The sequence below is a fragment of the Antennarius striatus genome, chromosome 17 (genome assembly GCF_040054535.1).
Source record: "Antennarius striatus isolate MH-2024 chromosome 17, ASM4005453v1, whole genome shotgun sequence".
Taxonomy (NCBI): Eukaryota; Metazoa; Chordata; class Actinopteri; order Lophiiformes; family Antennariidae; genus Antennarius; species Antennarius striatus.
This window is the reverse complement of record NC_090792.1, coordinates 6,938,297-6,953,475: the sequence shown is the minus strand read 5'-3', so window position 1 is coordinate 6,953,475 and position 15,179 is coordinate 6,938,297. Positions and strand designations below refer to the sequence as shown.

The 15,179-nt window shown below is 40.8% G+C and overlaps 1 protein-coding gene across 3 annotated transcripts; it reads left to right on the top strand.

Annotated features, from left to right (window-relative positions):
* Position 1: 1 nt before the first annotated feature.
* Positions 2 to 13,490, top strand: maco1b (macoilin 1b). 3 transcript variants are annotated; one of them, XM_068339457.1, is made up of 11 exons: positions 41 to 388; positions 1,416 to 1,557; positions 2,519 to 2,645; positions 4,243 to 4,366; positions 4,562 to 4,740; positions 6,358 to 6,913; positions 9,755 to 9,913; positions 10,088 to 10,273; positions 10,742 to 10,862; positions 11,065 to 11,239; positions 11,344 to 13,490. In XM_068339457.1, exons 1-11 carry the CDS (start codon positions 309 to 311, stop codon positions 11,544 to 11,546), a joined length of 2,052 nt encoding a protein of 683 aa, XP_068195558.1. In that variant the 5' UTR covers positions 41 to 308; the 3' UTR covers positions 11,547 to 13,490. The 3 variants fall into 3 exon arrangements, with proteins under 3 accessions (XP_068195559.1, XP_068195558.1, XP_068195557.1); XM_068339456.1 differs by having other exon boundaries at positions 49 to 388; positions 6,355 to 6,913; XM_068339458.1 differs by lacking the exons at positions 11,065 to 11,239; positions 11,344 to 13,490 and having other exon boundaries at positions 2 to 388; positions 6,355 to 6,913; positions 10,356 to 10,803.
* The last annotated feature ends 1,689 nt before the right edge of the window (positions 13,491 to 15,179 follow it).

The following is a 15,179-nucleotide window of genomic DNA, read 5'->3' as shown; positions in this document are numbered from 1 at the left end:
TGCTGTATAAATGGTTCATATCTGCATCCGTCAAAGCTGGAGGCCCATGCGGATGGACTGATTGGATAGACCAGCTGTCTGACAAGCGAACGGAAGATACACCTCGGTTTAGTCCTATTGAGTCTGCGCTAACAGAAAAAGAGGAGGTTCTAGAATAGAGTCCTTTATTTATTTCTTTGTTTCCATTGGGGAAATATAATAACAGCGACATATTCCTTAGGCACTTCATGTCTTACCCTGTCCGAATACACTAGAAAACTGGATAAGACTACAGTTGCTGCTCGAAGGCCAAAGCCAAGGGGGGGAGGATGAAGCGGCGCAATGCGGACTGCAGCAAACTCCGACGGCCGTTAAAACGGAACCGAATCACTGAGGGTATCTACGGCAGGTAACTTAAAAGGGAGCCTGGGGACCGGGGCTTCTCAGGACAATAACGGGGAACACCGAATTAAGACACTAGCAGCTCAGTAGCTGCAGAACGTGAAACTTTCCACGGATGACAGCGAGCCGCCACCATTAGCTATCTTAATAACCTAGCTAGTCCGAGCGCAGTCTCTGCTAGCTGTATATTTTCGTTTTATATTAGCTTAGCTTTAGCGCAAGGCCCCTAAGCAGCCTGTTTTGAAGTGTGTCTCAATACCGCTTTGACAGCACTCTTACTCGTTGCAATATGTTATATTGGGTATTAGAAACGACTTTAACCCCCTAGCTATCAATAGTTTTACCCGGTCAGTTACCATCCACTAGCCGCGTCACTGTCAGCAGCAGGTACTCTAGCGCTACAGCTGCCTGAGCTCATTGCTCTTTACTCACTGACCTAAAATACAGTATATGCTGACATTGGTTGTGAACATGTATTGACAAGACTGCAGTCAGTTAGCCTGTCTGACAAATAGCTTGTGTTACACTTTTCTGTTTGTGTGAATTGGAATTGGTGTGGTCATTTCTCCTTCCTAGTCAGACTTGACAGCTCCCACCAACATGTGACTTCATATAGCTCTGATAAGCGAACGTTCGAGGCTACAAGTTACACACGTGGCACCTTCACGCAGGAATGTTTGGCTTTATTTAAATCACTAAACAGGTTTCTCTATCTTAGGGTTGCCACTTTTAAAATTGGAGACCAGTACTATGCCAGCTTATGTGCTACTTATATTGTGCACATGATTGTGTTTGAGAGTTAGAGTAAGTACAATGTGTACACAGTCTGAGAAATGGCAGCAATAGACAAGGAACATGCATCTTAAAGGTTATATGACTAGGCTGCCTCACGAAAACGATTTGTCCAACTCTGAAGGGGAGAAAGATTAGTAATTTTTGTCAGTCAGGTCAACTATAAATAAAACTATTTTTACCTAATGTACTTACTTACCAAAACCATTTAAGACTCTAAAAATGTCCTCGTAACTTTTCAGTACCTTCCTGTACCTGAAGTTCCTGGTGGTTTGGGCACTGGTCTTACTGGCAGACTTTGTACTGGAGTTCAGATTTGAGTACCTTTGGCCATTCTGGCTCTTCATCAGGAGTGTGTATGACTCCTTCAGATACCAAGGCTTGGTGAGTTGCTATGCCTTCATTTATTGTACTTTCAGAGGAGAAAGACAGACTAATGTGTTTGACATATTAATGATGTCCAACACATTAGTGTTGGACATCATCCAAAAGTTGAATGTTTACTCAACATTCAACTTTTAGATGTTGCTTTAAAATAAGTAAGTTATGGCTTGGAATATCATCATTTCTTAATTTTCCCATTGAGTAAGTTTTTCCTTCTTCATAGAATTGCAATTCCATGCTTTTGCAATAACTGTATTGCATTTCCATACAACATTAAGTAACCAGGTTATTCCAGGTTATTATCTTTCCCCAGTAATTTGATTCATTTAATAACCATGTGAACAACATTTTACTTGTGGTGAGCGTGTGTTGGTGACATATGGTAAAGCAAGCCTCACGAGATTTCTACAAAAGGTGTATTCGTAATAAAGATTGTTCAAAATAGTGATTGTGTTATTTTGGCTGGTAAGTGATTTAATAAAAAGTAATATTGGTGTACATGGGAAACCTTTGAGTCCAAAATCATTAAGCCCAAAATCAGATGATTCCTGAAATCAAAACTAAAAGGGAAAAAGTATGATTACTTTGTCACAACTTTAATAGTAGTAGTAGTTTGATAAATGCTGACTCATACACACCTGAAGACAAAGTGTCATATTCCTGCATTTATAGTGGAAAGTGTAATCATTCATTTAGTCACAGTCATGACAACTTGAATTCACTTTTGGCCAGTTTGCAGAGTTTTAGGTTCACAGTTCCAGTCTGTCAGAATATACAAACTACAGACCCGCTTAAACTGACCCCTTTCTGAATTAATATTAACAGTTAGTTTGCTAGCCTAGGAAGAATTGACCTATTCTGTTCTTAAAAGGAATGATTTAATTTACAATACAGGGATGGCCAACAGGTCTTTAGGCATGTTTTGCTGATTTCTCATAACACTCTCTCCTCTCCCAAACAGGCCTTCTCAGTATTTTTTGTATGTGTGGCGTTTACCTCGGACATCATTTGCCTCCTCTTCATCCCAGTGCAATGGTTGTTCTTTGCTGCCAGTACCTATGTGTGGGTGCAGTATGTTTGGCATACAGGTAAATCCTTCCATTTGTTTGTTTTAAATACAGCATATGAGACATTGACAAATGTCAGCGATGTACTTGACTGATACTTTGGGAAAAGCCCATATTGTAAGTGACTGTGGTGACAACCTATGTCTCAACAGCAGTTTTTTGTAGCAATGTAAATAAATTGAAGGAAGAAGGTTCCCTTTTAGTTGTAAATGAGCTATTAAAATGGATAAATCTTTAAAATTATAGACCACAGAATGTTCTTAAAACTTTGTTTTTCCCATCTCTTTGGGATAAAGTAGGTACATATTTAAAATTGTTGTGCAATACTATGTGCGTCGTCACATTATCTATGTACAAATAGTTGGTTTGCTTCTGAGAACTGAGTGTGGTGTGACTGAGCTGCTGTCCTGGAGCTGGCTGTCAGTCTGATTTGGGGGTTTCCTCCTGTGTTGACGAAAGGCCAGGTGTCAGATTGAACTTGTAGGGCCGGTTGGGGGAGGGAGACACACAGTTGCTGTCGGAGCCCTCCAACCGTATTCACCAACAACATTCATGTCTATAGGATGTCACAAGAGTATTAATATCTCTTAGCACTCCATAGCCTCGTGGTGGTTGTGTCAACATTTATTCCTGCTGAGGAGACAATGGGTCGTGTTTTGTCAAGTCTGCTCATCAGTGAAGGGCAGGTCAAGAATGGGACTTGGACTTGAGTTACAAATAATTGTCACACATTTAAGACCTGATTCTTTGATTTGATGAAATTCAGAGTGTTTTCAATAGTCATGTGCTGAATGTCATTACCTCGTTAATTATTAATGTTGAGCATCGTCAACTAGGCAAATAGGAAATACTTCAAGATGCTATCATCCCAGATGTTTGTTAGATCCAAAAGGATGAGAGGTGTAAGGTCTTCAAACTTTTCCAACAAGTCCAGTTGACTTTGTTGACACAGAGATACATCATGACCTTGTACTGTAGATATCTTATTATCACTAGGCTTCTGATGACCACAGTTCACTTTATGCTGCAGCAACAACATTGTGTCAGGCTCATTGTAAGCTACTGGGCAGTTTTCAGCATCCATCGACTGTAATCACACCACCTTAGTCCTCAACAACAAGAAAGCAAAATATATTGCAACAGAAGTGAATCAACTTTATTAAGCACCTGAAAATATAATTCACTTGGCATGTTACTAGGTCTGTATCTTAAGATTAACTTGGTGTAATATTGCTTTCATATCACCCTTTTTCATATACAGAGGTTGCTGTGGTTTGCTTATTGGTTATCCTGTTTTTTAATTACTTTAATTTGTAAGATCTGCTATTTTGCGTTACTTGCTCAGGTAAGAGTTTGTTAGTGATTTATTTTGGGCGATTCAGTTGTTAGCTTTTCTTTTTCCTGTCAGTAGATAAAGAACTGCCCTTACACTGCTTCTCACCGGACTTTTATGGTGTATATTTACCTGATTTCTTGTAGCAATAATTCGTATTAGTTCACAGCCTTGCTTTCATAGAAAACCTTAAATATTTGTCTAATAAATGTTAATTATTCTACCCTAAGTACAACCAGTTACATTTTAACTTTCAAAGAACAATCCTGCTGCTTTGTCTTCCAGAGAGGGGTGTCTGTCTGCCCACCGTTTCTCTGTGGATACTCTTTGTATACATTGAGGCAGCCATCAGATTTAAAGACCTGAAGAACTTTCATGTAGACTTGTGTCGTCCTTTTGCTGCACACTGGTGAGCCACTATTTTAAAAAAAAGTTTTTTCTTGGATTGTTTCACAGGACTTGGACTTGGATGTTGTCATAATATAAAGACTTGTGTGATTCCATTAAAACGTTTTTAAAGCAGTGTTTCTTTGTTTGAATCAGTGTTCTGACCTGGTCTGTGAACAAAGAGTAGACTCATGATTGCATTTCTGTGTTTGTATAGCATTGGTTACCCAGTGGTCACTTTGGGCTTCGGCTTCAAGAGCTATGTAAGCTATAAAATGCGTCTTCGGAAGCAGAAGGAGGTGCAGAAGGAGAATGAGTTTTATATGCAGCTCCTGCAACAGGCTTTGCCTCCAGAGCAACAGATGCTTCAGCGACAAGAGCGAGAAGCAGAAGAAGGTAAGAGTCAAAAATCTGTCCTGTACATGAACTTTGTGGGTTGTATATAAAACATGCAACATTACATAATTTTAGTGGGATATGTAAGCATATGGTTTGCTACCTTCAGTTAGCGATGGCACATAAAGAGATTGGATCTTTAAATAGAGACATTGTGAAGTCCTGTGTTGTTCTTCTACCATAAAGAAAGCTGTGAAGTTGAGCTTTTTTTATTATTTAGTGCAGCTGCTGTGTTACATACAGGTCTGAGATGTAAGGCTGAAAGTTTGACGACGTCTCAGCTAATCCTTCATAGTTACATCCCGATTAAAGTTTGTCCGTGTTCGTGTGTTTGACTATTTGTCTTCCTTTCGTTAGTCCACCAAATTTCTTTACAGCCATTGCAGATGGAAAGAAACGAAAAGCACATTACTCGGGCGGCAAAGCAGATGATAATGACATGACGACCTTGAGAAAACTACTTCAAGGTCAAATTTCAACTTTTGTACAATCAGGAACCGGATAAGATAGAAAGACGAGGGAGAACCAGTGTGAGTAAGACCATAGATCAAAGATAGTGCTTTGATCTACCTATGCACTAGCTTTGATCTATGGTCTCACACCAGCCTTCTCAATATGCACTAGTCTATGCACTAGTCAGCTACTACTGCAGGGTACCCTGACCTACCCTGAAAGATGTCAGAATTAAGTCACGGGATGTTGCAGTCTCTGATTGCCTTGGTTCTAGTTTAACTTGTAACCTGTAGAACAAAAGTGAAAAACAAACAGAAATCTTTAAGGGAGGTGAAGTAAAGAAAAACCTGGATCAAAGCTAGTGCTCAGGTACTACTTTCAGGGTACCCTAACCTACCCTTCGTGGGATATTGCAGTCTGACTGCCTTGTTTAGATCTTGTATTGATGTTGTGCCAAACCAAGGAGAGAGAGTTCACAAAATGTTCTGGTCCTGTCTTTGATCAGATGGATAATGGAGGTCAACGGCTCCAGAAATACAACTAACTTTTCACAGCCCGGGGTTTGTGAAGCTATTGCTGGTTCTCATTAGTCTGTTTTGTCCAACAAGCCGATGCACACAGCAGGTGTTACATTTCCCTCTATTCAAAGTCTGTTGTTGCAGGTGCTGCTGCAAACATATAATGACCACAGGAAGATCTGATTAGATTTCAGTGATGCACTAAACCAAAGATAAATCTGACTTGGATACCTTAAGTAGAATATTGACGAATCTCAGAGCTCCTTCTCTTGAATAATATTCTTGGTGGTATAATATGATGATGCATGATGATGAGTCTGGGGCTGAATTTGAGTTTAATGGTAGACTTTTCAATTATCAATTGTGTATGAAAGCTTGACGCTTGTCTTTCAGGCTCAGTTTCATTTTAGTGATTTCATTTTAGAGTTTAGATTTCGGGTATTTCTGATTTGTTTTGACTGCTATTGATTGAAAGATTAACATTTTGTGCGACATTAACATACACACATGTGATTTTTTTTAATCAACTGTATAGTTTAGTGTTTGGCGGGACCAAAGACTTGCACATGCAGTTCAGTTGATTAGATTGGTGTCAACTTGATTTTGAAAGGATTATATGTTCCTTTATCTTCCCCTCTTACAGCAGCAGCTAAAGGAATATCTGAAGTGGACACATCTCCAGTGTCACAGAATGGCGCCCCAGCCAATAAAAAGACATCAACACCATTGCCAGAATTAGAGTATAGAGAAAAAGGGAAAGAGGGAAGGGGTGGAGGGGATGCTAAAAAGCAGCACAACAGCAACAATATCCTGCCATCATCAGTGGACTCTAAACTCCAGGAGATGGAATATATGGAGAACCATATGAACAACAAGAGACTGACCACAGAGCTGGGCAGCACAGAGAACCTGTTGCTCAGAGAGGACAACAATTCCTCTTGCTCATCCTCCTCCTCCTCCTCCTCCAAAAACTACAAAAATGTTAGCAGCAATGCCACAACACTCAACTCATCCCCTCGTGGCCACAGCACCACCAACGGTGGCATTCCCTCCTCCGCGCCATCGTCCTCTGCTTCGACGGGGAAGAATGAGAAGAAGCACAAATTAGCATTGGGGAAGGGGACATCAGTGGGCCCCCACAAGGATCCTACAGAGAACTGCATCCCAAACAATCAGCTGAGCAAACCAGAAGCACTTGTAAGGTAAGAAACCCTCTTAACTAATCTACACCCCCAACATACTTGAAAGGGAGTAAATGTCAATGTCTTTGTTATCTCATGAAATTATTGGTGTCAGTGAAAACAGGCCTACATGTTTCAGCCATTAAGGTTTTCTATCAGACAAATGTTTTCAAATGTTCTACATTTGTCTGAGTTTGATACAAATATTCTCAAATCCAATCGCTGTATTTTATTTTGAAGGCCAATTCAGTGGTGGTTTTTGCCAATGTGTATCTTCTTTCAGAATTCATCGTCCTCGTCGACACTTTGCTCACTTAAAGCACAGCTACAACAAATTTTGCCCCACAGCCTGAATGTTTTATGCCTACTTTGCTCCCCATGAGGAGCGAGATGTTGAATCATAGATTAACCTAAATGCCAAGATTTGCTTGGCACTGTGATGTGGGTTGACCCATTTGGAAAAAATCTGTTGTTTGAACAGGCAGGTCATTAAATGATATAGCAATGATCTGAAAAAGAGATAAAACAAAATGGTGACAGTTTAATGAAGGGGCAGTTGTTCCGTAGCTTTTTAAATGACATTAAAGTGTATTTAGCCTTGGTCAAGATCACCAAAGAGGTAGGTGTGTGTGTGTGTGTGTGTGTGTGTGTGTGTGTGTGTGTGTGTGTGTGTGTGTGTGTGTGTGTGTGTGTGTGTGTGTGTGTGTGTGTGTGTGTGTGTGTGTGTGTGTGTGTAAGCATTTGGAGTTAAAAGTAATTTCCCTACGGGAATTGTGAATAATTTATTAAAATTTTTTTGTACACACAATGTACTGCCATCACTCAAATACAGTGGTACCTCTATTCACAAAATTAATAGGTTCTGGAAGGAATATCGTAAGTAGCAAATGCCCTAATCTGTTCCAAGTCCCCCAAAATTCAGACATAAATGTTTTATAAAGCATAAAAATGCATCAAAACATGTTACAAATACATGTTACAATTAGATTATTACACAATAAATGAGAGTTGTGCATAATGTAAAAAACAGAATAAAGAATAAAAATGATTGTCATTTACCTTTTAACTGCTGTCCTCATTGCCCTCTTTGGTTCATGTGCTCTTGCACATGCTGAACAACAGAGTGAATTCCAGTCCTCCTTTTGAACTTCTCGAACCACCGACGCGATGCCTTAAACTCCCGGTGTTTTATGGCTTCCTTTTGTTTTAATAACGTGGCGATTGTAGATGCATTACGGCCATATTCTTTGGCGAGATCAACCAAACGCATCCCTTTTTCATACTTTTCTATTATCTCTTGCTTTGTTTGTACGGACAGAAAAACTCTTTCCTTCATCTTTTCCTCTTTTCTCCGTCACTTTCTTGGGGTCCGTAGTAAGTACTCTAAAAGTTAATAAATTTACGTAAAACTATCAGAACACGTCATGGGTCGAGGGCCGAATGACGAGGATGCTGCATAGACACCTATCTAGCTACACACAGAGGTCCCTCTTAGCCAATGGGATGCCAGCAAGATACTAGGTAATAGTCAATGGCAGAGCAGCTATAAGAATGTTGCGTTCAGGAACCGTTGGGAGCCGAGAGTATCAGCCCTTCATAAATTGAAATTTCTTTCGTAACAATATTTTCCTGTTCAGGCGTTTTGTAAGTAGAGAATTTCATAAGTAGAGACATTCGTAAGTAGGGGTACCACTGTACACATGTTTTTCATACTTCCTTATTTGCTGACATTTTTATTCACAGGCTTTCTGCAAAATGCCACACACTTCAAACTCATGCCAACTGATATTTTAGCATCCAGTAGATGTACTAGAGCAAATGAAGCCTCATGGGGCTTCGAACCGCAGTGAACCAATTGGGATGAAAAGCTTCAGTGCTTCATGGGGGTTCATCTGCCCATCACATGGACTTCCCAGTTAACTTACTTTTAGAGTGTAATAACTGTTCCAACAATTTTCATGTTTTTGAGCAAAAAATCCAAACGGAAGGAACGACACAGAAAATGGCAACGATTTCTGAGTGAAACTAGCTGGCTAGTAGGAACAGTCTGTCCAGCTATGGTTTCCGTTTGGAATGGGACAATCGATGTAGTATCCAAAATGTTCCTCGGGCATCTGACAAAAACAGTCTTTAAGTAACGACATAAAGTTCTGTTCATGTAGTAAGCTAGCGGAACTATCACTTCTCTAAAATTTCTTTTCCACTTGCTCTTTTGACAGGTGCCTTTTCCTTTAACGTTAGCTCCTTTTCCAATCCCACGATTAGATTCCTTTCTCCAGTTAGCCTGCTAACATTGACCTACTGCTTCGCAATGCCTGCCCACGCGGCCATCCATGATTTGCCAACTCAGTCATTACATCACCATTTGATTTTTGACTACTGTATGTTGGGCGCTTGGTTTATAATACCAATACATTTGTTTTCATATGTTTGGTACGAAGTCTGATATTTTTGTTTTATCGTGGAATTTCCAAGGGTTCACACTAATTCAATTATTACTACATTTTTAAGATTATTTCAATATTAAAAGAAACTGCTCCCAATCTGTGTTGTGCTGTGTTGGATCCCGTGACTGCTAAATAGGACTGTTTAGAATTTATTGTCCGGCATTTGACTCTTGAAATCCAGCCAACAGGGGCAACTGAGCACGTATGAGGCGTAAACACAATATTATATCACTTTTCTTATAGTGATTGAATCTAAGCATCTGTACCATGATATGTCTCTGGGTCCTTGCACACACATAACTACACACATACCAACTCAGATTATGACATTACGTTAAGTGTGAGAATGCACTTTTTTAGTCTTGTTTGAACGTAGTGTGAAGTCCCTCATTTGTTCACTTTTGCACCTGGACAGATTGGAGCAGGACGTTAAGAAGCTTAAGGCAGACCTACAAGCCAGCCGGCAGGTGGAGCAGGACCTGCGCAGCCAGATCGGCTCACTGGGCAGCGCTGAGCGCTCCATACGCACCGAGCTGGGCCAACTCCGCCAGGAGAACGAGCTGCTGCAGAATAAGTGAGAGACTCACTGGACCAGAGTCTGGAATGGGATAATTACCGATCGTGGCATCGTGATCTTTATTTTTTTGTCTCAGTTCAAAATAGTGCTGTAAGAAAACGGTACCAAGATTTGATCCTGACACCATGTATCTCCTGCTTGGTTAATTTGCTGCTTTATTAACACTCGTAGGCTCCACAACGCTGTGCAGGCAAAGCAGAAAGATAAACAGGCAGTGGGCCAACTGGAGAAGAAACTCAAAGCAGAGCTGGAGGCTAGAGCCAGTGCAGAGAAACAACTTGCAGATGAAAAGAAGCGAAAGAAGTTGGAGGAGGCCACAGCAGCCAGAGCGGTAGCACTAGCAGCCGCAGCGTCCAGGTACATTCCACGTTTGAAAGGATTCAGTTCAATCATTGTGTCACTCCTGACTCATTTCTTGTTGGTTATTCTTCATTATTAGCACTAAAGTGGGCGGTAGAGCGGGTCGTCCAGTGTTCCAAGATCGCCAGTTCGATTCCCGCTCCCGCCCAAAAAACAGCCGGAGTGTGAGCTGACAGTGGAAGGTGTCAGCTCACCTCCGGAGCACTGCCGAGGCACCCTTGAGCAAGACACCGTTCCCCTCCCAAGCTCCACAAAGGGGCTGCCCGCCCCTCTACGTCCCATTGCATGCTTACAGGCCCCCTTGTGTGTGGTTATGTGTATTACAGGGAACATGGACACACTATTTTGCTTGTGTGTGACTGAATAACATACTAGAGTGTGCATTCTTAATTTCCCTTCTGGGATTATAACAGTATATAAAATTTAAAAAAAAAATAACATCAGTACTTTTTTTTGTTTGTTCAGAGGAGAGTGCACAGACACACTACGAAGACGCATCACTGAGTTAGAAACAGAGTGTAAGAAACTAGCAATGGACATCAAGCTAAAGGAAGATCAGATTAGAGAGTTAGAACTGAAAGTTCAGGTAAGATTTCTTTATCTGTTTTTACTCTTTATGTCCTTTTTAAGGACAGAAAAATGATCTGCCTCTGGCCTTAAATGCATTTAGAATTGACTTGATGTTGTGAATGTAAGATTACTAGAGACAAAATCCATTCAAATGTCCACAGCTTCATCTTGTCTTACTGCAACCCCACTATAATTGTCTTTTCTCTTCCTCCTGCCAGGAGCTTCATAAATATAAAGAAAATGAAAAAGACACAGATGTGCTGATGTCGGCATTGTCAGCCATGCAGGACAAGACCCAGCACCTGGAGAACAGCCTGAGTGCAGAGACCAGGATCAAATTGGACCTCTTCTCTGCACTGGGAGACGCCAAGAGACAGCTGGAGATCGCACAAGGTCAGCTTGGTCCCCATCGACGACGTGTACAGACACTTTAGAACCCACAGAAGAACCCTTACAAGTCCACGTCTGTGTTTGAATCTACTGATGTCTGTTTTCAGGTCAGATCCTGCAGAAGGATCAGGAGATAAAAGATCTGAAGCAGAAGATAGCCGAAGTCATGGCGGTCATGCCCAGCATCTCCTACACAGCTGACACCAGCAGCATGACCCCCGTGGCCCCCCACTACTCTTCTAAGTTCATGGACACCAATCCCTCCGGCCTCGACCCCAACGCATCCGTTTACCAGCCACTCAAAAAGTGAACGCTTCGTCCCACCACCTCATCTCCCTCCAGCCCCCATCATTTTTTTTGACACCTTGCAGGCCCACCTCCCTCCAGTCTGCTCGGCATGTTTGCAGCTGAGAAGGTTTTTCTTGGGTTTTTATTTTTCCTCCTCGCCAGGTCAGAAGGATGTTGTATTGTGTGACTGTATTTGTTGTAGTTAAAAAAGAGACAGAGAAAACTAAACACGGACATCAAATGTCAACTAGGGAGTCCCTGTTTTATTTTTTCTCTTACATGTTTAGTGAAACCTCACAGAATCGGGCATATATCTTCATCTCAAGGGTGTTGCTCTTCCTTTCCCACCACCGCTGTCACCATCTGCAAACTGTTACCTGCTCTTTGGTCCTGGGGAATAGCTGCTTTCTTATTTTAGCTTCATCCTTTTTCCCTCATTGAAAATTGGAAAACGGCTCTTCTTTATCCATTAAAGTCATGCAGCGTTACATACATCCCAGTTTCTTAAAAGATTTTTTCTCCCAAGGTAGTATGGCAACATCTGTCTAAGAGAGGAATGTAGTGCAGAGATGGCACAGACTCTTACCCTGTTCAATTTTTTTTAAGACGCCAAATTAACCCTACTGTCAGCTGCTTTGGGGTCTGATGGTAAATCATGTTTAAGGTGTATGGTGTAGTTATTCACTCGTTATGATTCAATGTCTGCAACAAGTTGGAAAATACCTTCAAGCATAGACATGAAAATGAAAGGAATCCGAGCAGCTCCTCATGCGTTTTGATTTGAGTACAGTTAGAGAAGTGTGTGTGTATGTTTGTGTACACCAGCTCCTCACATCTCCTTATCTGTCATCATGATCACAGTGCCTTGTGTTGAGGACATTGAGTGAGTTAAACTAATGAAGTCAAGTCCAAACCTTTGAATTACGTGTGATTCTGCTGGAAAGAGCAAAGATTCAACCTCGTCTGGTGGGATGGAGTTGCCTTTAAATGCTGATTTTGTTTAAGGACTTCCCACTGACTTCTCTGCTGGGTGAAAAGCTAACCCACAGAGTCCACTCAACAGCACCATGTCTCTTGTCGAATCCCAAACCATTTCCATAATACTTTGACCCTATTGTCTGTATGTAGACATGTTATCCACCTCAGTTTTTTGCTCATCATATGTCCACGTTCAAAAACTTATCTCTTGTTCCTAATCCCAAATCTTTCTTTAGCTACACTGCCCACTGTTCTTCATGATTTCCAAGTAAAGGTTGTGCTGCAGAAAGGAAGGGAAAACTGTTTAGACGGTGTAATGCCAACAAGGCTTTGAAAATGCCAACTTCAGTATAGCAGTTAAATTATGTTATTTAATGAACCTAATCAGTTTGTGTGCCAAGACTGGAATGCTCCTTTCTATAGTAATGTATTGGAATGTGCTGCAAGTGCGTTGGCTGAAATGTTTGTCAAATATCCAGTTGAATATCACATGATGGAAGTTTGTTTTCAGCAGGTAGAGAAAGTGGCCATCTGTTCGTAGTAGCCTGTGTAGTTAAAGGGACTAGAAAAGTGAATGTGAATGTTACAGTATTTGCGACTTTCGGGCAAGTGACCGTTTGAAATAGTTGTCTTTCCTCCTCGTTCTGGTATTATTTTGCTGAAGGGAGAGAACTTCGTCAGTCAATATAGGTTTCAGCGCCATCAGAAATGGTCATTGTTGTGTGTGTGGTTTTCACCTATTGTAAATGGACAAGCTTACTTTTTGTTTGCTCAGATTGCTGTCAATGGCTCCTGGAGAAAAAAAAAATGTTGTGAAAATTACAGTTTAGTCAGTTGTTTGATCTACTGATGGTTGGAAGTATAGAGAAGTGTTTTGCTTTGTTTTCTACGCCCACAGCCACTGCTGTTTCTCCCCAGGTCTGACCTTGGCTGTGCTCTCGCTCTGTGAGGTTTACAAGAAATAAACATTTTTTTTCTTGCAAATGGACTCTTCAGTGCTTGTCGTCGTTACTCCAAGTGTATGTCTATTGAAGTGTATGTCTCTTTGTGCTGATTTAACACAGGAAGTAATTTGCTTGTTAAAATCACCAGGATTCATCTAAAAAAAGGTGAGCTGGCTTTAAACACTACATTTGTTGGGTATAAAAGATGTTCTGTAGTTCATTACAGTACTACGCAGTGGGAAATGAAGTATAGTATGTTTTTTGGCTCGACCTATAACAGGATACCAATGTTCAGGACATCACAGGATCTGTTGCATTTTATTTTGACCTGTACTTTAATAATCAGTGCCTCAGAAGTCTCCAAACGCTACGCTACAATAACCAACTTACAATGTATGACGTACAAATATTAGCCCATCAGTTTACCTTTGTTCTAATTTGATCTTAAAGGGACAGGAAAGTCATTTTAAAGTGATATATATTTTGTTTATCATGAAAAAGGTGAATTTTTTTTCCTGCTGTCTGGTATCATCCCTGTGGTCAGGAAACCTCAAAATCTGCGCTGCAGCAGCTTCCGTATCCAGTGATCACGGGATCATACGTCATCAGCGACACTCGGCGCTCCATCAGTCAGTATAGCCATTACAGCAAAATACTATTGCTGAAGCGATTATATTATTATTAGTAGTAGTAGTATTATTAATGATAATAAATAATAATAATTCACACTTTATTAATCCCCCAGATGGGGAAGTTCTCTTCACACTCACATGCACATATCCAATAAAGTCATGGTTACCTGTGAGGTGAATGGTTGTTCCAACACCACAGGACTTAAACACAAAGAGAATAACCTATACTGTATTCAAAATACCTTCTGGAAAGCTTGGAAGGAAGTAGAAAGCAAGGACTGAAATGACCAGATTCTGGAATCTGCCCTGAGCACTTCAACCCGGATGATTTCCAAAGAGATTTGAAGGTAAGATCATTATTCTGAATTCCCAAGGTTTAGTAGATAATTCATGTCTGGAGCTACTGGAGGTATTGCATGAATGTTTTTATGACCAGATTGTCACGCAATTATGGCACTCGTGAAAATTATAAACTATCAAAAGTGATAAACGGGTAATTTTACTGAGATCTGTGAAACTGGAATAAGACATACAAAAACAGCATGCCAGGCCCGGATCCTTATACATTTGTAAATACATATTAATATGAACTAGTTATTAACTCCACACTGTCCAAACAGTAACGAATGGCGTTTAGCTCAATGCTAACAATACGGAAAATCCCATTGACGGGCTAGCTCGTTAGCATCGGTAGCGCGATTAACTTTAACATACACACAATAAGCCAAAACGGGACACTAACTAGTAAGTGACTCAAACAATATGTACATTCACTCACAGACTTATGAGCCTTCTAGGTACAGCAGGAAGAAAAAGAACAGTGAGTGGAAACAACTGCCATGACTACCTGAACTACAGCTAAGAACTACAGAAGCGTGCAGTGACGAACAGTGGAACTGCTTAGACAATCCATTGAAACTCTTAGAGGGTCAGGACAACATGATTTGAGATGTTTTCGTGACAAATAATTGTGATAATGTTATCTTGTTACGTTGTCGCTTGCTGTATCTCCCCATCTACATATTTGAATAAACTCACTTCAGGCTCAGGCTGTCAACAACTCCACCCACTACCTGTCAATCAAGTGGCCAACCAATCATG